General features: G+C 51.1%; 1 protein-coding gene across 2 annotated transcripts in view; it reads right to left on the bottom strand.

Annotated features, from left to right (window-relative positions):
• CCNK (cyclin K) overlaps positions 1-21,819 on the bottom strand; it is an 879,634-nt gene that overhangs the window by 626,811 nt on the left and 231,004 nt on the right. For both annotated transcript variants that reach the window (XM_069637425.1, XM_069637424.1), the window contains exon 5: positions 21,665-21,770. In XM_069637425.1, coding sequence (XP_069493526.1) covers positions 21,665-21,770 — 106 coding nt within the window. The remainder of the gene's footprint in view (positions 1-21,664; positions 21,771-21,819) is intronic.

The raw sequence follows: 21,819 nt of genomic DNA, 5'->3' as shown, positions 1-21,819 counted from the left end.
TGGGTGCACTGGACGTGAGGACTTCCAATCACAGAAAACACCCCAAAACTACAAAGGAATCATAAGAGACTTAAGGTAAGTAAATACCCAAGCCAGCACTGTACCTCAGTACAGAAGATTTTGCAGCAGGAGGACTTCAGGATCTGCAGCCAAAAACATGGTTGTTGAATTCCTTCATCAAGAAGACAGACAGGACACTGGAATGTCTTTTGCAGCAAGGATCATGGTATGGCTCTAAGGAACAAGTAACTTACCTGTAACTGTTGTTCTCCAGCATGGGTCTGGCATGGATTCACATGCTCATGAATATTCCCCGTCGTCAGGCTGGGAATCCTCGGTATAGAAAAAATCAGTATCAGTTTTGTTTCTGATCTGTCTTTCTTAGTAGTAACCAATCACTGGTCTCTGGGTCATACTGCCCCCAGCCAATGACTGCCCTCTCCCTAAGCCCCGCCTCTGGCAGCCATCCTCAGATTTGGTAGCACGTAAAGTGGCAGTATGACCAAGTGAAGAGCCGCAGAGGGGTAGGCGGGAGAGTTCGCATGTGAATCATGCCAGACCCATGCTGGAGAACCACAGTTACAGGTAAGCAACTTGTTCCTTCTCCAGCATGGGGTCTGGCATGGATTCACATGCTCATGAATATAAGAATACATAGCAGCATACACATGCACAACCACGGGAGGTGGCAACAGGCTCAACATTAAGCATCTCCTACCTCCTCACCAGGCTCATCTTAAGCGAACACGTTGCGCAGCACTGATTGGCTGACCCTGGACTCCTCCCTGGAGTCCCGATCAACGCAGTAGAATCTCGTGTGTCGACCTCCACGTCGCAGCCCTGCAGATGTCGAGCATGGGCACACCAGAAAGGAACGCCGTGGTAGCAGCGATCGCTCTGGTCGAGTGGGCTATCGGACGGACGGGCAGCGGTCGGGTTGCCAACCGGTGACAGTGCATGATACAGCCGGAGAGCCATCTGGAAATGGAAGCCTTCGAGAGAGCCTTCCCTTGATTCACAGGTCCACGTAGAACTTCAGCGCTCTAGCTACGTCCAGCGAGTGCAGAGTCCTCTCAGCCAGCGACGAAGGAGACGGGAAGAAAACTGGCAACACCAAGGGTTCGTTGAGGTGGAAGTCCGACGGCACCTTGGGCATGAAGGAGGGGTGCGTCCTCTGCACCACCCTTGTGTCGTTGAAAGTCAAGTATGGTGGCTTGCAAGATAGAGCCTGGATCTCTCCCACTCGTCGTGCGGAGGTGATGGCCACGAGAAAAGCTGTCTTCCATGACAAGCTTCAACGGTGCCAAATGCATGGGTTCAAATGGGGGCCCCCCATGAGCCTGGTCAGCACCATGCTGAGCTCCCATGCCGGGGCAGGGGCCTTCACCGGCGGGAATGATCGGAACAATCCTTTCATGAATTCCTTCACCAGCCGATGAGACCACAAGGACGCCCGTCCCGTAGTCCTGGTGTATCGTGAGATGGCGGCCAGATGTATTTTGATGGAAGCGTGAGCGAGTCCAGCCTTGGCCAATGACAGTAGGTACGGCAGTACTTGAGGGGCCGTAATCATCAGAGGGTTAGTGAGTTGAGGACGCCCTGGCCTTTGCAAGAACCTCTCTGCAGTCGGCTGGGATGTCGTACCCTCCAAACTCTAGTGCTACAGGAGCCAGGCCTGCAAGTACAGCGACTGAGTTGTGATGAAGAATGGCGACACCTTCTCTGGAGAGAAGACCGCGTCCGTCGGCAGCTTGACTGGTGTGGACGCTGACAAGTCCAGAAGGTCCGGGACCCAAATCGGTCTCAGCCACGCCGGGGCGACGAGGATCATCCTGCACCGGGACCTCTGAGCTAGTTGATGAGCCGGAGCAGCAACGGCAACGGAGGGAACGCATAAAGAAATAGGCCGTCCCAGGAGAACGAGAAAGCATCGCCCATGCTCCTCGGCTGGGGGAACCTGGTGGCGAACCTCCGGCACTTGGAGTTTGTCGCAGTCGCGAAGAGATCGATCTGGGGCTCGCCCCATCGACGGAAGAGTCGATCCACTTGATCCTGGCATAGTTCCCACTCGTGGCACGAGCGCAGCTCTCTGCTGAGTGAGACGGCAATGGTTTTTTATTCCTGCCAAATGAAAAGGCACCAGAAACATCCCTCGGGCGACAGCCCAATGCCACAGATCCTGGGCTTCCTTGGATAGGGCAGGGGATCTGGTTCCACCCTGCTTCCGGATGTAGAACATCGTGGTGGTCTTGTCGGTGAAGATCCTCACCACCTTGCCCTTGAGGAACGGAAGAAAAGACCTGAGGGCCCAGACCACTGTGCAGAGCTTCAAGATGTTGCCAAAGGCCTCTCGCGTGAAGATCTCCGGAGTGCGCTCCCCAACCTTCCAGGGAGGCATCTGTCGTCACCTTCACCTGGTGAGCTGGGGTCTGAAAGTCCGCGCCCGCCAACAGATGAGAGCGAGTACCCCACCACCGGATCGCCTGACGGAACGTCTCGTTGAGTGGGATCATGTCCTCGAAGCTGTCAGTCGACTGGACCCAGCAAGCGTCGAGGAACTCTTGTAAGGGGCGCATCCGAAGCCTGCAAAGGCGCACCAGATAAATGCAGGACGACATCATCCCGAGGAGGGACATGATAGATCTTACCCTGGCCATGTCCGAGGCCAGCAGACACTGCACCTTGCCCAGGATGGTCCTGGTCCTTTCCTGCGACGGCGAGGCCAGCCGCGCCACTGTGTCGAGCTTGGCTCCCAGAAACAGGGCGACTTGCGACGGGACCAGGTGGGATTTTGGAAAGTTGATGGAGAACCCCAGGTCCGTGAGCAGCTGGACGGTCTTCGCAGTGTGCTCCACGGCGAGCTCCCTTGTCTTTGCCTAGATGAGCCAGTCGTCCAGGTAGGGGTAGACCTGGATCCCCAGCAGGCGCAGCCGCGCCGCCAGAGGTGCAAGGCACTTGGTGAACACCCTGGGTGCCGACTTCAATCCGAACGGGAGGGCCTTGAACTGGTAGTGCCGCCCTTGGACCACGAACCTGAGGAACTTTCGGTGTCTTTTTAGAATGGGGATGTGGAAGTACGCATCCTCCAAATCCAACGACGAGAGGAAATCGCCCTCCTCCAGCTGTCCCAGCACATGCTGGAGGGTGACCGTCTGGAACTTCTGAGCCTTGATGTACTTGTTCAGTCGTCGCAGGTCCAGGATGGGACGCCATCCTCCTGTCTTCTTTACGAGGAAGTACCTTGAGTAAACTCCGGAGCCCCGAAGCCTCTTTGGGACGAGCTCGATGGCACCTTTCTTGAGCATCGCCCTTACTTCCAACAGTAGTTGAGGGACGTGATTTAGCTTCCTGGCCACGGGTGGAACGCGAGGGCACTTCTTCTGGAACTCAAGGGCGTGCCCTTGGGCCAGGGCGTCCAGCACCCAACGGTCGGTGGAGATGGACACCCACACTCTGACGAACCTCGTCAGCCGGCCTCCCACCGGGGTGCTTCGGCGGGGGCCCGACCCCACGGTCGGTTCAATCTTGTTTGGAGGCCGCCTTGCCTCCTTGATCTCCCTGTCGACGACAACGGGCACCACCTGACTTGCCGCATCCTCTGTAGGCCTCCTGAGACAAAGATCTTGCCGCTTGGCGGTACGTCGAGGAGCCACTGCCGGATCCCTTGGAGGCACCTTGTCTGCCTCCGGCACTCCGAAAGGATGGCTGTCGTCGTTGGAGCACTCCCAGTGCCCGGGCAGTCTCCGTGTCTGTCTTGATAGCCTGAAGGGACTCATCAACTGCCTTTCCAAACAGGTTGTTCCCGTCAAAGGGCATGTCCAAAACTTTGGTTTGTACGTCCTGGCGGAAATCCATTGCCTTGAACAATCCTCGTCGTCTCAGGCAAACACTGTTGCCCAACTGACGGAAACCGGTGTCGGCGATGTCCGTTGCCACAATGATGGCGTGGTCCGAAGCAATCTCACCTTCCTGTAAGATTTCAAGGGCCTCAGCCCTTTTGGCGTCCGGCAGGAAGTCAATAGAAGGGCGATTTTGAACCACAACTCCCCGTCGTAGCGGGCTACGATAGCCAGGGCGTTGGCCGCCTTGATAGTCGTCGCTGCGGATGAGATGACCCCGTCGGCCCATCGTGTCCAGCTTCCTGCCCTCGCCGGCCGGCGGGGAAGTTGATGTCGAGGCCGATGCCCCCCCAGCTTTCTTCTTTGCCGCTGCCGAGACAACCGAATCCGGGGTAGGTTGTGCCTGAAGGCACAAGGGGGCAGCGTCAGGGACCCGGTACTTCTTCTCGTACCGGTCCCTCTTTGCAGGCGCCGTGGCAGGGTTCTTGAGGAGGGAGAGCCCCTCATCCCATATGTCATCCAGAAGCGGTACGGCGAGGACAGTCTTCCTTTTAGCCTTGCACCGTTGGTAAAGGAACCCTTCCTTTTTCTTCTCTTCGGGGCAGAGCTGGAAGAGCTCGGATGCCCTGGAAATCATGGCATGGAAGGATCCAATCTCGTCGGGCAGGGACGCCCAAGCAGGGGGCGACGGGGGACACGTCCCGTCGCCGCCTCCGTCGTCATCTGTACCTGTTGTAGCCGTGTCCGTGCCTGTATCATCCCTGTGGGTAGTTGACCGTGGGGAAGGCAGAGCGAGCCGGAGAGGTGGCAGAGGATGTGTCGTCCCTCTTCTTATGCGGTGAACTTTCCGAAGGTCCCGGCTCCGGTTCCCCCGTCGGGTCTGGCTCAGGTACCTCCGTCGGTGGGAGGGGGAACCTTGTCCTTATCTCCGAGCATAAGGACTGAATTGCTGACAAAATGGCCGCCGAAGTGTCCCGCGACACCAGAAACGACGGGTGCGAGTGCTCTTGAGGAACCTCGTCGGCGACACCGTCGCTCTCGTCGTCACCCTCGTCGGGATCCCTCCCGATGGGCTGGGTCTCCTCCACGACTTCGATGAGCTCTTCTTCAGAGGTCGTGTCCGTATCCACGATGGCCACCTGCCCCTCCCCCTACTTTTCCAGCGGGGACTTCGTCGGGGTCTTCTCGATGGGCCTGAAAGATGCATCCCTCCGCGGTGGCAGGGACACTCTGGATCCTGAGGTCGCCTCCACTAGCGTAGCCTCCACAGGCTGAGCCAGGGCCGTTGCGACATCCTCAATCGAGGTCTTAGCAGGGTGAATTAAGGCCATCGTCACCATCTGTACGCCTGGGGCTTCACCTTGGGGGGAGGGTCCGAGCCTCGCTCCCCCTCTGCCGGAACCTTCAAGATCGACCGGGGCCTCTCCAGAAGCTTTGCCGGGTTCTCGGACTTCCTCTTACCCGAACCAGAGCATTGGCTCGTGGTTGATGGCACCGGGGAGGATGCGCCCTGCCTGGCAGCCAAGGAGCCCGACCGTTCGGCGCTCCCGGTGCCCGCAGACTCGCTTTGCTTGGCCTTTTGTTGGGCCCCTGTCGCCGGGGCGCCCTCACAGGACTTATAAGACCGCTCGGACGACTTCTTCTCGCCTGACGGGCTCCTACCTTCCAGCCAGTTGGAGAGACAGAGGTGGCGATCCTTCATGGTCCGCTCTGACATGTTCCCACAAAATGCACAGTCCTTCTCCATGTGTGTCTTGTCCTCATGGAGACAATAGAGGCATAACGAATGCTCGTCCTCCTTGAACACATTCTGAAACTGGCATCCACGGCAGGTCCTGAACAGCTTCTCGGGCGTCGAGCTTCCTTTCTCCTGGGCCATGTCCGGGGTAGGCCTCAGAACTTCTGGAATCCTCCAAAAGCCTAACTCGATGAAATCTTCACCCCTGAGGGGCGTAGAAAACTCTGAAACGGGTCCCCGTTGATCGGATGTAGAAACGGTGGAGCTTGAGGCTCTTTTTAACCGAAAAATGAGAAAAAAAATCTCCTGAAAAAGCGCTAAAACGCAGCAAAGCTCGAGAGCTAAAGCACGAGGACTCCCAACACTTGAATGCGCAGTAAAAATCTGAGGATGGCTGCCAGAGGCGGGGCTTAGGGAGAGGGCAGTCTTTGGCCGGGGGCAGTATGACCCAGAGACCAGCGATTGGTTACTAAGAAAGATCAGAAACAAAACTGATACTAATTTTTTCAATACCGAGGATTCCCGGCCTGACGAGGGGAATATTCATGAGCATGTGAATCAATACCAGACCCCATGCTGGAGAAGCAAGGTTTTCCTCGTGGCTGGATGCTCTCTCTGAATTTGGCACCTTTTTCCAGGAGCACAGAAGACGACGTAATATCGCCAGTCAGATTCTCGTCGTTTCCCAGGTCCAGCACACTGGTGAGGGGACTTTACGGACTTGTTGCGTGCCTTTGGAGACCTGCAGGATGCCCCCGAAGTTTCAGCGAGATTCGGAATTCGGAAGACTGTGCACCGTACAATGGCCCAAGGTCCCAGGGTATTGTGGTATTGCAGACCCGCAAGGTTGCAGGACGGCATGGGATTGCTCAAAATGCAGATCTTTGCGAGTCTAGTGGGTCTCACCAGGGTCTGGGTCGTTGTTTTCAGAGTACCCAGGTCAATTTGAAGGAAGAGTAACAGAGCCTCCGGTTACACAGCAGGCTTTCTGGTCGCTGGAAATAGGTTCAGCCGCAAATTCTTCATCTTCCTCTTCGGTTCCGGTGGTCGACTAACACTTCAGCTTCCAGGATCGTACTTTCATGCAGGAACACAGCCATGCAACATTGAAACTTGGGGGGAGGGTCAGAGGGGGGATGTTGGCAGTCCTTTCAAGAAAGCCAGCCTTCCTGTTTGAACTGGATTCTCGCATTCAGGCTGGAAGACAAAGGGTTGCAGAGTATTGAACTCCGCCCTCACTTCCTGCCTTCACAGACACTCTGGAGCCTGGGCAGAGAGTCCACAAGACTCCTGCCGAAGAGAACATTCACACAAAGGAATTTCCCACCCTGGAGATCAGGGAAAGGAACCAGAAAGGACAAGGAACACTAAAATGGAGAAAAAAAAAAGAAAAATGGGGCCATTTTGGTAAAATGAGCACCCATGGGTACCTTTACCGGGGCTGTGCAAACAGCCAGCAGTAAAGGTGCTTCGAATTAATAAAAAAGGTTCACTGCCACCAGCCATTAAAGGTAAGTTTGTTACAATTAATTTAAAATGATAAAGGGGATACTCAGTATCTCCCCAGCACTCCACAAAGGTGGGGGGGTTCTGGTATCACCTAAGAAAATGTAAAAGGGATCCAAAGATCCTTTCTACCCTTGGGAACTTGGCCACGCCCGGGAGCGTGGCCAAGATGGTGGGCTGAGTGGACGTGTGTTGGGAGAGCTCTGTCCAGGCCCACAAAACTGACGAAGGAAACCGACATCAGGCACATCGAGAGACCAAGAAAATGGAAAACCGCAGTGGAAAGAACCCTGCAAGGGAGCAGAAATGTTGGAAGCAGCACCGACAAGCGAGGCGTAGAGGAAAGCGGTCAAGGCGACAGCGGGGCATCGGATGAAAAAGGCGTCAGACGCTGGATAGTTCGAGGTGGGAACCGGACACCGACAATGAGGCTTGGAGGTGTATGGAGATGGCCCGATAGATGCAGAAGGTGGACTGCGGGGGAAACGGACCGAAAAACACTCCGGGAGCCGAGAGATGAGGAGCTGAGCGGGGAAAGAGGACCCAAGACAAAATAGGGGGAGGGGGACCAGTGCAGAGAGCTCTGGCTCTGCGGCGGGGGACCAAGCAGAGAGGAGGACAGAAGACGAGCATCAGAGGGGGAGCAGAACAGGACGAGCGGGGTCCATCCCACACCTCTGACAGGCGGACACAGAAGTGAGCGAGGGAGGATAGGCAGACCCAGCCACGGACGACGAGAAGAGGTGAAGCCAGCAGGGTGGAAGAACGGTAATGTTGGCGGGAGGAGGAGAAGCGAAAGGGAATCGTCCGGCCAGCCCAGAGGAGAGACACGCAACGAGTATGAAAAAGCAGCTGGGAGGCGGCAAATTGATGCAGCAGTGAGCCGCCAGCCAGGGAGAAGTAACCTCAGAAGTGCAAGGTGGCAGGAGGCTGAAGAGAGTCCAGAGAGATGGGGGAAGGCACCGAAGGAAAGAGGAGGCACCGCAGCAGCACTCACGGCAACCAGACATCCCAGGTGAGGAGGAAGAAGAGGCTCTGCACAAAAAAGCCAGAACCACCACCAGTGAGTGTCCCACAGAAGAGGCCCAGGCATAGCAGACGAGGAGGAGCCCCAGCAGACTCTGAGACCGGCAGTGCATGCAGAGGGGTGGGGGGGGTAGGAAGACCCAGACAAAGGAGGCACAACCTCTGCACTGCACAAGACACTGAGGGGGGGGGGGCTGGACATAGCATGTCCGTGAATAGCTGGCCCCCAAAAAAAGACACTCCGGTGAACACCAGAGAAGCGACTAAAATACCAATCCATACGCGGCCAAGGAACTATAGGGGCTAAACAACGTAAGGCCTCTAGTGGAGGAACGGCTCACGTGGCCAAGGGGGCATCATAGAAGTAGTGAGAACCCCGAGGCCCTATGAGAGAGCATAGGAACACCCACTGGAAACACAAGGCAAAGACCAGAGAGCCAAGGGGGCAAACCCTAGAGTATGAGGAGAGAGCACTCCTAATAGGGGCAAGAGGGAGCGCAAACCAACAAGGCGCGAACCACATAAGACTGCGAAGCAGGCCAGCCTAACGAACGGCGAGGACTACAGATTGGCCCAGAACTGTGCATTACGGAACAGCAGGCGACAACAGAGCCAAGCGAACAGGCAGCGATGGATTAGTGGTAAACTGATGGGACCAAAGAAGAGGAATCCTAATCTGGGAGAGCGAGAACAGGAAAGACGCAACAAGAGGCACATACAAGAAAAGCTCCCCTTGGGCAACCCCACAGAACAGAACGAAGGAGGAATGGTACTCACCAAAGAAGACCTGCTCACAGCGCTGTCTAAATTCAAAGGTGAGTTTACCGAAACCGTCAAGGCAGAGGGGGCGAGCATAAGAGGAACTATCACAAGCCGTCACAAATAATCAGAGACATTGTCTCACTGGGAGAGCGAGTGATGGTAATGGAGGAGCGCTTAACAGAATGGGACAAGGAGGGGACCGAATGGACACTACAAGCAAAGGAAACAGAGGACAAAATAAGGGCACTAGAAGAGAAGTGCAAGGACCTAAAAAATAGGTCGAGAAGGGACAATATTCGGGACAAGAACCTGGGGAAAGGAGCGGAAAGCACAGACTTGGAAGCCTACATACGGGAGATGTTTGAGACTCTTGTAGAAGGAGAAATATCCTGCAGTATGGGGATAGAAATAGCCCACAGAGTGGGCAGCCGGAGGATGGATCCAGGGGCAAGACCTTGAGATATATTAATCAAAATGCACAACTACCGGGACAAAGCGCGATTGATAGGGGCGGCTAGGTCAAAAGGGAAGATATGAGTGAGAGAAGTGCAGTTGTATGAGACCTCTCAGGCCACGCTGGCGATGAGGAGAGCATTCAAACCACTTAGAGGAACTGAACAAAAGGAGGCTGAGATCTCGATGACTCTTCCCGACGCGGATCCAATTCCACATGGGCAATGAGGAAGAGACTGTCGCCCAGGTAGAGGATGGCCTTAAGAGAGATAGGAGGGGACAGCACAGAAAGTCACGGATGAGAAACAATGTCGGAGTCCCGGCCTGGACCACAGGGCTGGAACTCTAAGAAGGGGAGGAAAACCTGAAGGAGAACAACAAAAGACAACCCAACACACGTGTAAAAGGATTTAAGGACTAGTAAACAGCCTGATGTGCAGTAAGACATTGAGGGGAAAGGCGGTCAGTGGGGGGAGCAATGCCGCACATGGGACACCAAGAGGGGACCATACCAAGAACCTGGATGCGGATCCAGTGACATTTGTGAAAGGGGAATCTATAACCAATCTGGGGGGCGGCAAGGACCATAGGAGAGATGGCTCAATTACACGGAAGAAACATACGGTACCAGAGTAAGGAGGGGGAAATTCAACCAAGGCAGCATGTATAAACTGAAATCTTGGCATGTGAGGGGACTGAACGGCCCAAACAAGAGGGTGGCAGTTCTGAGAGAAATAGATAAGGAGGGGGCTGAAATAGTTTGCTTGCAGGAGAATGATTTATTGAAGGGGGAGAGGGGCGCCTACTACGGAGTAGGACCTACCCACTGCAATACCACACCACACCACAGCAAAGGCCAAACTTGGAGGGGGCGGAGGAGGGGGGCAATTCTAGTCCACAAAAGAATACGAATCGAAGGAGCTAAGGTTAAGCGGGACGCGGAAGGGAGATATGTGATGGTAAAATGGAGATTGAAGGGCCAGACATACACATGGGTGTCAGTTTACACCCCCAACCAGCGACAAGAGAGATTTCTGGGAGGCTTCCTGGAAGAGCTGTGCAACTTCGGGGAAGGAGAGATGATTATAGCTGGTGACTTCCACTTAGCAGCAGATCCTAGCTTGGATAGGTCTGGGGGCCGAGTGGGCACGCAACAGGGACAATTTCCAGGCAGCTAGTGGACAGTTTCCAAGAGGAGGGAATATGATGTATGGAGGGCACACCACCCCCAAGGAAAGGGCTACTCCTACTACTCCCATGTTCATAAGACCTACTCAAGTATAGATTATGTAATGGCAACACAAGGAATAGTCCAATCAACCAGAAGAATACAAATGGGAATTATGACAAGATCGAACACGCTCCAGTCACATTAGAATGGGAGGGAGGAAATATGCGAAGAGAGACAGGGGGTTGGAGACTATAGAACAAGTTACTTCTTACCTGGTAACGTTCTTTCGATGGGATGTTCCTCCGACGCATTCCTTATCTATGATAATTGTATCTCCAGCTTGCTGGCCTCGGAAAACTTTTTTTTCCAGTAGAGGGCGCTGCACGTCGACATCCGTCGAGTAGGTGTTCGACAGCCACCGTATCGACGCTGACGTCATCATGTCCATAAATAGCCACGCGCAGCGTCCGTTGCTCAGTTCCGTTTTGTAGAGTAAGATGGTCTTTGCTTGAATTGGTCATTACCCTTGAAGGAGCGTAAGCTGCAACCACAAGGGAAATGTTACTGCGGGGATGGATGGGAGGGGCGATAAGGAATACGTCGGAGGAACATCCCATCGAAAGAACGTTACCAGGTAAGAAGTAACTTGTTCTTCGAAGGGATTGTGTCCTCCGACGTATTCCTTATCTATGATAGACTCCCATAGCAGTGGTATGTGATTGGAGGTGGGAGTAAGAGATGCCATGTTACCATTTAATAATGGACATAGTGTAACACAGCTTTGCCAAATCTAGTCTCTTGACTAGAGGAGGAATCCAGGCTATAAAATTTGGTAGAGATATGTGCGGATGACCATGTGGCAGCCGCACATATGTCTCTAATTGGTACCCCTCTTTGGAGAACTGAAGAGGCTGCGATACCCCTGGTCGAATGAGCCCTTAGATTTTGAGGGGGCTCTTTCCCTGCCAATTTATAACATTCCAGAATGGCCAAAATATTCCATCTGGAAATGGTTTGTTTCGTTATTGTTAATCCCAACTTTTGTCCTGCGTAACCTACGAAGAGTTGGTCTGCTTGCCTAATCTTAGCAAGTCTGCTGATATAAAAACTCAAGGCTCGCTTAGGGTCCAGCCTGTGTAGTCTCTCTTCCTCTTTCCCCGGATGGGGAGGAGGATAGAATGAAGGTAAAGTAATCTTCAAAGAAACTACCTTTGGGAGGAAGTTAGGCTTCACCTGTAGAACAACTTTGTCCTTATGAAAAATTGTATGAGGAGGTTTACAAGATAGGGCTTGTAACTCGCTAACCCTTCTAGCAGATGTTAATGCTATTAATAAGACAGTTTTGAGGGTGAGAAACTTCAATGAACAAGAGTGGAGTGGTTCAAATGGAGCACCCTTTAGGAAGTTTAGAACTACATTTTTTTTTTTAACTTTAGTTTTTATTTGCATTTTGATATAACAGACAACAAAAAGAACTGATCACCCACCTCTTCCCCCCCTCCCTTTGTAACCCCAGCCCGAACCCCTCCCACCCCCCTTCCCGTGTCCATTCCAGTGACTTCTTCATGGGAGACTCCCTGCGTTGGCTCCGTCTCCTGAGCCTCGAAGGCGATGCGATTCGTGACCGTGTTGTCAGCTGACTTATTGCCGCCGTTCCCCAGGTCGTGGGGACCCAGCTCATGGTGTCCTGTCTTACGGGGCTAAACCCGTTCCCTTATGGATGGGCACCTTACCTTAAGTTCAATAAACGTCCCATCCCCAGGATTGCTGCACCCCGTACCAGTCTGTGAGGAATGAGCTAGTGTCATTGTTCACCATGGCAGTTAGTTTGTCCATCAGAAACATGTTTTTTTACTTTTTTCAGCCAGTCTTCCTTGGGTGGGGCTTCCGGACTCTTCCATTTCTGGGCCAGGGCAACTCTGCCCGCTCTCAGCATGGTCTCCCACATCCTTGGATATCGGTGAAGCTCTGTTTCCTCCGGGGGGAGGCCCAGCAGCATCGTTAAGGGATCTAGCGGCAAGCGGTCCTCTGTTACTTCCGCTATCCAGTCTCTCACCGACTCCCAGCATGTCTGTACTTTCGGGCAGAACCACCACATGTGGCCTCTAGATCCCAACTGCCCACAACCTCTCGGGCACCTTGGTGACACCCCTGAGAACATTTTAGACAGTTTTACAGGGTCTTTGTGCCACCCCTGTAGTATCTTAAAGTTATGCTCCACGTCTGAGGTGAAAAGGTTCCCGTGAAATGCTATCTTGAATATTTTGGCCCAGGCGTCCTCTGAGATTTCCTCGCCTGCCAGGTCGTTCCAGAACGAGCGGAAGCTCCTTCTTCCTTGTAAGTTGTAGGTATTTAATATTTTATACATACTAGACACCGCCCCCTTCCTGGAAGTCGCTGAGTCAAGGAGCTTCTCAAAGGGAGTCAACTGCCTCCTCAGGTTTGGGCCCCATGATTGGTCGCAGAGGATGCCCTTCAGGCGGAGGTATTCTAAGATGGAAAGTGATCTTTGTGCGAGAGCATCTTTCAGGTTAGAACTAAATTTAAGTCCCAAAAGGGAACTTGGAATGGCCTTGGGGGATAAACATTAGTTAATCCTTTCAGGTATTGTATTACTAATGGAATTTTGAAATATGATGGCTCCTCTGCAGTGCGCTTGAAGATTGACAGCGCTGCGAGATAGCCCTTAATAGTGCCAACTTGAAGGCCTGACATTGCTAAGTAAAGTAAAAAGGATAACACCGCAGATGTACCACATGAAAAGGGTTCGATATTCTTTTCTCTGCACCAGCTGTAAAATGTATTCCAACGGCAGTGGTATAGAGTCTTAGTTGCTGGCCTTCTGGCCGAAAGCAACACCTCCATGACGTCATCTGGAAGGTCCCAATCCTTGTACCTCAACCTTTCAGAAACCAAGCGTGAAGGTTGAGTGTCTTGATGGCTGGATGGAGAACCTGACCTCCCTTCTGCGAGAGAAGATCTTCTCTGTGTGGAAGACGAATTGGAGGGCAGATGGACATGTCCAGAAGGTCCGGGTACCACGTTCTCCTGGCCCAATCCGGGGCAATTAGGATCATGGTCTTCCGAAACCTTCTCAACCTCCTGATCATTTGAGGAATGACAGGGACCGGAGGAAACGCGTACAGAAGTGGGAACTCCCAGTCCACTGCGAACGCGTCTCCTAGAGCTCCTCTTGGGGGAAATTCCCTTGAGCAAAACCGGTCGCACTTCCTGTTGATACTGGTGGCGAACAGATCCACTTGAGGGGTTCCCCAAAGGGCGAAGATCTCTTGAAGGACTTCCTGAGCTATCTCCCACTCGTGGGAGACTGTTCTGCCTGCTCAGAGCATCCGCTGTCAAGTTCTTCTCTCCGGCTAAGTGAATTGCCGATAGAGAGATTCCTTCCTGAATTGCCCAAAACCAGAGCTGCATCGCCTCTCTGCACAGTGGTAGTGATCCTACGCCTCCTCTTTTGAGGTAGTGCATGGCCACCGTATTGTCCGTCATTATCAGGACATTTCTCCCCCGTACAGACGGCAGAAAAGCCTCCAGTGCCAGTCTGATGGCTCTCAGCTCTAACAGGTTGATATGTAGTCTGGACTCCGATGGAGACCAACGACGGCTGATGGTCAAGTCGTTGGCATGGGCTCCCCACCCATGAGGCATCCGTGACTACAGGCCCACCACTGAAGGTCTCGAGCCACTCTGACCGGGATCTGAAGGAGATCTGTCATTCTTCCTGAGAACTGTGACCACTGAGTTCTTAGTGCCCACTGAAGAGATCTCATCCTCTGGCGAGCCTCTGGCACAAGGAATATGCAGGATGCCATGAGGCCTAGCAACCTCAAAAAGTCGTAGGCTGGGAGACGTTGGGCATTTTGAAATCTGGTGACCATCTGCAGAATATCTTGAGCCGTCACCTCTGGTAGCGAGGCTTTTCCCAGGGAAGCGTCCAGAACGGCTCCAATGAACTGGAGTCTCTGTGATGGTATAATCTGTGACTTCTTTAAATTGAGGGAGAAGCCCAGCTTGTGAAGGAAGTGGCAGACATAATCTAGTTGGATCTGAACTTGTTCCGAAGATACCGCTCTGATCAACCAGTGGTCCAGGGAGGGGTAGACGTGAATCCCTTCCCTCAGACTTGCAGCCACAACCGACATTAGCTTGGTAAAGACCCTCGGGCGGAGGTCAGCCCAAATGGCAGAACTCAAATAGATAATGAGAGTTGCCAATTGCGAACCTCAGGTATTTCCTGTGCTTGAGATGAATTGGCACATGGAAATAAGCATCCTGAAGGTCCAGAGATACCAGCCAGTCCTGAAGCTGGAGGGCCTGAAGGATCTGAGAAAGAGTTACCATCTTCAACTTGTCCTTCCTGAGGAACTTGCTCAATTCTCGTAAGTCCAAGATGGGTCTCAGTCCTCCGTCCTTTTTCGGTACCATGAAGTAGGGGGGAGTACCAATCCTTGTTCCTTTCTGCTACAGGTACCGGTTCTATGGCACCTTTCTCTAGCAGGTCTAGAATGTCCTGCAGGAGGAGCGGATCTGGAAACTTCAAAGAGTTGTTCCCCGGTGGATGGCTCTGAGGGGTGCATAGGAAAGGCAGGCAGTAACCTTGGGCCACTGTCTCCAGAGCCCAAGCATCTGACTTAATAGCCTGCCATTCCGTCAGATTGTGAGTTAACCTGCCCCCTACAGGTGTTTTGTGAGGGGAGACCTCAGAGCGGTTTGGGAGCGGCTGATGCAGATGCCGAAGGTAAAGCGGCTCCTGCTGCGGCTTTCTTTCCTCTACCCCGTCCACCACGGGTAAATTTTCCTTGGCCTCTTTGAGCTGGCCGTCCTCTGCCTCTTCCGTATGTGGAATAATAGCGAAAAGACCTTCCTCTCCAAGAGGATCCTGGGGGGCGAAAAGTAGTCTGACGGATTGCAGCTCCTAATGATTTTGCTGCTGCTTTGGATGTTTGCAGTTTTTCCAGACTGTCATCTGCCTTTTTACTGAAAAGGGAAGAGCCGTCAAAGGGCATGTTCAAAAGTCTGGCCTGTACGTCTGAAGCAAAGCCAGACTTTCGTAATCACGCATGCCTGCGAATTGTGGTAATTGCCGCCATGGCCGTGCTGATACTGTCAGCAGAATCAATGCCAGTTTGAAGGGACTCGCACATTGCATCTTTACCATCTTTGATATTTAAAAATGCGTACCTTTCTTCTCCTTCCTGGAGGCAGTCAGCCGCTGATGAAGCACACTCCCAAAGAGTGTGGCTGAACCTAGCGAGCGTACAAGTAGCATTAATAGATTTCAATGCCATGCTACAAGCAGAAAAGACTTTCTTAGCCATCGCATCATATTTTTTATCATCCCTGTCCTGTGGAGCAGTGGGCTATGCAGATGTACTGCCTGATGAAGTTGCTGCTTGGACCACCAGACTCTCTGGAGTAGGGTGCTTCGATAGGTATTCAGGGTCAGCAGCAGATACCTATATTTTGTTGACAACTTCTTATTAACTGCAGGGACAACTTCAGGAGTTTCCCAGTTAGTTAAAATCTTTCTTTGTAAAGCAGAAAGAAAGGGAACCACAGGATCCTCCTGTGGACCTTTATCCAGAATATCTGTGAGGTCATCCTGTTGAAAAACAGGTGAAGGCGCAGACCAACCCATGAACTGCATAATTCTTGACATTAGGGTTCTATAAGGGGTTTCAGCATGTTCCCCTGGGTCTGGTTTGACAAATTCCACTTCTGGGGAAGTGTCTAGGCCACTTGCTTCCTGTAATACATCCTGAAGGTCTTTCAACCTTCTTTCCTCAGAGGCAAAAGTCTCTGGTTCAGGTGATGTGGTCCTCTGCAGCCCAAAAGGCCTTTCTTGATCAGAATCTTCCCTTTCTTCATAAATTGAAGTTAAGGGGGGATGCTCTGGCCTGTGAAATGGTATAAAACCCATCTCTAAAGCAGAGGGAGACATCATCAGTGGCCTTGAAAAGGTCGATGTCGTCGACGCCGATGTAAAAATCCTCGAAGGCGCCGACAAAGGCATCGAGAAAACTGGAAGAGGCCTCGAAGAACTCGAGAGGATCGGAATCCTGCTCGAGGATGTCGACGACGTTCATGACGTCATGTCGAAGGCTCTCGGTGTAATCGTTGTCTGTGGAGTAGCCGTGGTTTTTTCTTTTATCGGCGTCGATGTCGGCGTCGACTCGATCGACGGATGCGTCGAAGAACCCTTCGATAACGGCCTCGATGGCGTCGAAGATACTTTGTTTCCCGATGGCCCGTGGCGCTTTCGGGTGGACTCTTTCGCCGGGTGCTTCGACTCGCGGCGTTTAGATTTTTTGGGATTTTCACCCGGGGTATCACCCTCAGCTGTCTTCGAGGGGGTCGAGGGCGCTTTCTCGAAGACGCTTAGCATCTTTTTTCTGAATTCCTTCCACTCAGCCTGGAGAACTGTGTTTTGTGGGGAAAGGTACTTTTTCAGGGGAATTCAAAGAAGACGATGAAAGGGATCTTCTACGTCTCATTTTCGAGTGTCTAGATGTCGACAAGTGGTGGGAGCCACTTCGAGACCTAGAACGAGAGTGTTTGACGGTGAGGAGACGAATGTCTCGACTCTACCTTGGAAACTGTCGAGGAAGTTTTAACTGACCTACCTCTCTCGAGCTTCCCTTTACGCTCCTTCAAGGCTTTTGCCGTCATGGACAAGCATTCCTCACACTCCGAACACTGGTGCTCGACTCCCAGACACCACAAACAGATCCTGTGAGGATCCGTCAACGACATTTTCTTCCCACAGTCTCGACATTTTTTGAAGCCGGACCGAGGAGTCGTCGGGTCGGAGGAGGAAGCCATCGAGTACGAGTCGGTATTCTCGAGGAATAATGAAGTATATTTCGACTGAAGAACTGAGCAACGATATTCCGAGGCACACGAAGCGCGGAAAAACAGAACTGAGCAACGGACGCTGGCCGTGGCTATTTATGGACATGATGACGTCGGCGTCGATACGGTGGCTGTCGAAGAACACCTACTCGACGGACGTCGACATGCAGAGCCCTCTACTGGGAAAAAAAGTTTTCAGAGGCCAGCAAGCTGGAGATACAATTATCATAGATAAGGAATACGTCGGAGGACACAATCCCTTCGAAGGAATACTTACTTTGAGATTGCGAAGTGAGGCAACAGACCAAAAATGAGATCAGTCTATTCGCGGAAGGGGGAGGGCAGGAGGGGACCAACATAGGGAAGGGATGGAATATGTTCAAACAGCACATTAAGGGATACTTTATAAAGGCTGCAAAAAGGATGCGGGAGGAGAGGGGCTGAGGCAGGACAACAGAAAAAGGCACAAATAAAGCAGCTAGAAAGCTAGCCCATGCGAAAGGTCAGCTGAGAGAGATGACAACAGGTAGTTGGAAGCACTCTCTTAAGGAGCATGCAGACGTTCTACGAACAGGGTAATGAGGTGGGGATGGCATTGGCGAGACAGATAAGGACTTTCATAGACACGCTGGAGGACAGAGATGGTAGGCAAGTGGGAACAGAGTGAGCTAAAAGGAGAATTGTAAGGGAATTCTATGCTGACCTGTACAGGGAAGACCCAGCAGAAAGGGAGGAGCAAGTGGCATACCTAGCAGGATGGGAAGGACCAAAACTCATTCCTGAGCTAGTTAGAAGAGGTGCAAAGGGCAATATCCCGACTAAGGGCGACCAAAAGCCCAGGGAAAAAGGGACTTCCAGCATCATTCTCCAGAACATTCAAGGACTCACTGTCCAAAACCCTCACAGAATTATTCAACCACTTTAGGGACACAGGGGAAGTAACTAACTCCATGAACATGGCACACATCACTCTCATCCCAAAGGCAGGGTAGAACCCACATTTGTGCTCCTCGTACAGGCCTATAGCCCTCATCAATGTGGATGCCAAGGTATAAACAAGAGTACTAGCGGCAAGGCTTGAGGGGATTCTGCCAGGACTTGTGGGACAGGACCAAACAGGGTTTATACAGGGACGGAACACATTTGGCAATATAAGAAGGGTACTACATGTCGACAGGGCGGGAGGCTCGCCTACATGTTTGATGATGTTGGATGCCGAAAAGGCATTCAACCGAGTTAACTGGGCCTTCATGGACAAATGTCACAGGTGGTGGTGCTGGGACCAAACTCTGTGAGAATGACACAGGCTAACCATCAACAGCCGCAAGCCAAAGTAAAAGTCAACAGAAGGCTGCCGAATCAATTTTCAATAAGGAGGGGGGCAAAACAGGGGTGAAATGGGCAGGGGCACAACACAAAATAGGACAATTTGCAGACAATGTAATCCTGATGATCACCGAGCCGGGAAGATTGCTACCAGCAATAATGGGAGAGAGAAAAATATACTCAGCAGTGTCAGGCTTTAAAGTCAACCTTGGGAAGTCTGACATTCTGAACCTATACATAGGGGAGGGGGAAATGAGCCAATTGGAGAGTAGCACCCCTTTTAGGTGGGCATCGGGACCAGTGAAATACCTGGGGGTGAGTCCAACAGCATCCATCAAACAAATAGTGGGCACGAACTTTCAGCCATTTATGAAGCAACTTCAAGCAGACTTCGCAAGATGGAGGGGGTTGTATATATCATGGTTCGGGAGGGTGGCTGCGATCAATATGAATGTATTACCCAGACTACTATAGTTGTTCCAGGCAATTCCCCTAGCAATCCCCGGGAAAGTAATAAAGAACATCCAAGAATGTATAATGGGATTCATCTGGGGATGGAAAAAGCAGAGGATAGGAAAGAAAACACTATTCAGGAATAAGCCTCAGGGGGGAGTGGCATGCTTCAACATAATGAAATATTACCAGGCGGCTCAGCTAAAAGCATTGGCAGAATGGGGAAGGGCGGAGAATCCGAAGCATTGGATAGGCATGGAACAAGCGGTGGCGGGGAGCACTTGTGGAAGGTGACAGATTTAAGGAAGGGAGACAGGCCGATGGGACAAATTGGGAACCCAATCACGAACAACACCTTGAGGGTCTGGGAAAGGTGAATGAGAGGCATTGGGCGGGAACTCCCATAATGATGGTTGGAGCCTTGAGAGAAAGCACAGAATAGGAAAAAACTAATATCATCCACAGAGACCAACAGGGATCTGATCTCAGCAATATATAAAATCTTAATGAGTGGGGAGAAGGATGATGGAAGGGTTCTTAGGGATACATGGGAGAAGATAAACGGGAAGGCACTCAATGCCAAAGACTGGGACAGGGTGTAAGGCAAAATTGTATGCAGTACCCCTTGGGTGCACTACAACAACCCTGACCTCCTGGCAAAAGGAACCTAACCTTTGGTTTAAGTCTGAAATCTAAAAGACTTCCCTGTGCCACTGCACTAACGGTGCTGTGTGACACAATGTAAAAAGATGATGCCTATAATGTTTGTCAGACTACACAACCAAAAGAAACAGAGTTCAAAATCACATTAAAATACATGAGAGAGAGTGGGGAAAAGGGCCTCACTCTCTCCAGGTAAAATATTAAAGTCCTAGAGTCCAGCAAAAGAGCTGGGGGTCTCACAGGTAGACGGGAATTAGCACATTTCTGAGAATTCTCCCTAACACAGAGTGCTAGGGAACTGGTAAACTCCATACTCCTCGGTACAACACTAAGAGTTACAATTCAAGCTCCTACACCACTGGCACTACACCCCGAGGAGGCTCCAAAAATGTTTCCCACAAGATCGGAGGAGAGTGCTGGAGGAGGGCTGGGGGGAAAGGGAACGATGGAACATATATGGTGGGGATGCCAGCAGCTTTAACATTTCTGTCAGGAGGTGAAATCCAAGGTGCAGGAAATAATGGATGTGGATAAGGAGTTTGAGGGGACTGAAATACTCCTAGGCACCATATTGGACAACCAATAAAGGGTAGTAGGGTTTGCCGGAAAATTGGCCAAATTTGATGATGGCTGCCAAAAGATGCATAGCAAAACAGTAGAATCAGAAAGACCCCCAACCCCCGTCCGTCATACAATGGTACTATGCAATATGGGACACGGTGGCTGTGGAGAAAATGACAGCGACAATAAGAGGAACACTAAGAGCATTCAGTAGAGTTTGGTCACAATTCATAAACTATACAATTAGAGACAAGTTGCATCTATACATCCCGAAGAGATTGCAGGTACTGGGTATCCTAGAGGAGGAGGAGGAATGAGCCGAGGAAGGAGCAACAAGACAAAGAGCCACCTGTGAGGACTGGAAGGGGGGTAGGGGAGGATGGGCACGTTTTTGATTACTGTGATTATTGATGTTGAAGTTAGCAGATGTTGATTATAAGGCAGTACATATTGTGATGTTAAAAGGTGATAATTATCTGTGTATGTAAAGCGAGCTGAGAAATAAAGATCTGGTCAAAAATAAAAAGGGGGGGCCCTAGGGCAACCCAGCAACAATAGGCACTTATTGCCAAAAATGTATCAAAGAGGATAACCTTTAAAAGAAACTATGGAGTCTTAAAAATGACACCCATAAAAAGAGTGAACGATTCTGTGAGTGTGGAAAAATGTTCCCACTCACAGAGGCATAAGGAAAAAGAATCCACAAGTAAAAGCAAAACGTTCTGGGGTTGACCCAGGTCAGGAACATGTATCTTTGCTATGAAAATCTTACCCAACAAACCACAACCTACATTTTATGATGAGGTTTCGTTTGCAACCATGAAATATCTGCGCTAGAGCCCTTGAGAAAAAATAAACATGCTTGATGTATTTAGGGATGATGTAAAACCTAGTGTTCCCGCTATGCAAGCAGGATACATTACTCACCAGAAAACGGTTAATACAAAACGACTGCTCTCATACAACCAAGTATGCATCTCATTGGCAGGCAATAGAAAATATAACTACCATTAACATTTTTAAAAGCCTTGAACATGAATGAAAATGAATCACATTGTTAATCTTCATAAATGTTAATTCGTCAATTCTTGTAAAAAACTTTTCTACTTGGAAGATGTTTATCTGTAAATGTATAATAATGTCTGTTTCATTGTTCATACTATTTGAAATTTTATTACATATACATTGAAAAAGTTGGTGTAATTTCAACTATATTCAATAATAAATAAAAAAATAATAACTAACACAAACTTTGCGCAAAATACAAATTTAACATTTGATTGAAACAGAAATTACCTTTAAGTTGTTTCGCATATTTGAGGAGGAACTGGTATGGATGTTCCACTTGCAAATCAAACTTTATTGTCTGCAATAGAATTCTCTCCAGGACCATCACTTCTTCCTGCAGAAGAACAATTCCGAAGTTTGTCAAAAGCACATTTACAATCAGT

Source organism: Ambystoma mexicanum, chromosome 14 (genome assembly GCF_040938575.1).
Source record: "Ambystoma mexicanum isolate Mex_15411 chromosome 14, UKY_AmexF1_1, whole genome shotgun sequence".
Taxonomy (NCBI): domain Eukaryota; kingdom Metazoa; phylum Chordata; class Amphibia; order Caudata; family Ambystomatidae; genus Ambystoma; species Ambystoma mexicanum.
Note: the sequence above shows the minus strand (reverse complement) of the source record. Positions and strands in the feature narration are given on the sequence as shown.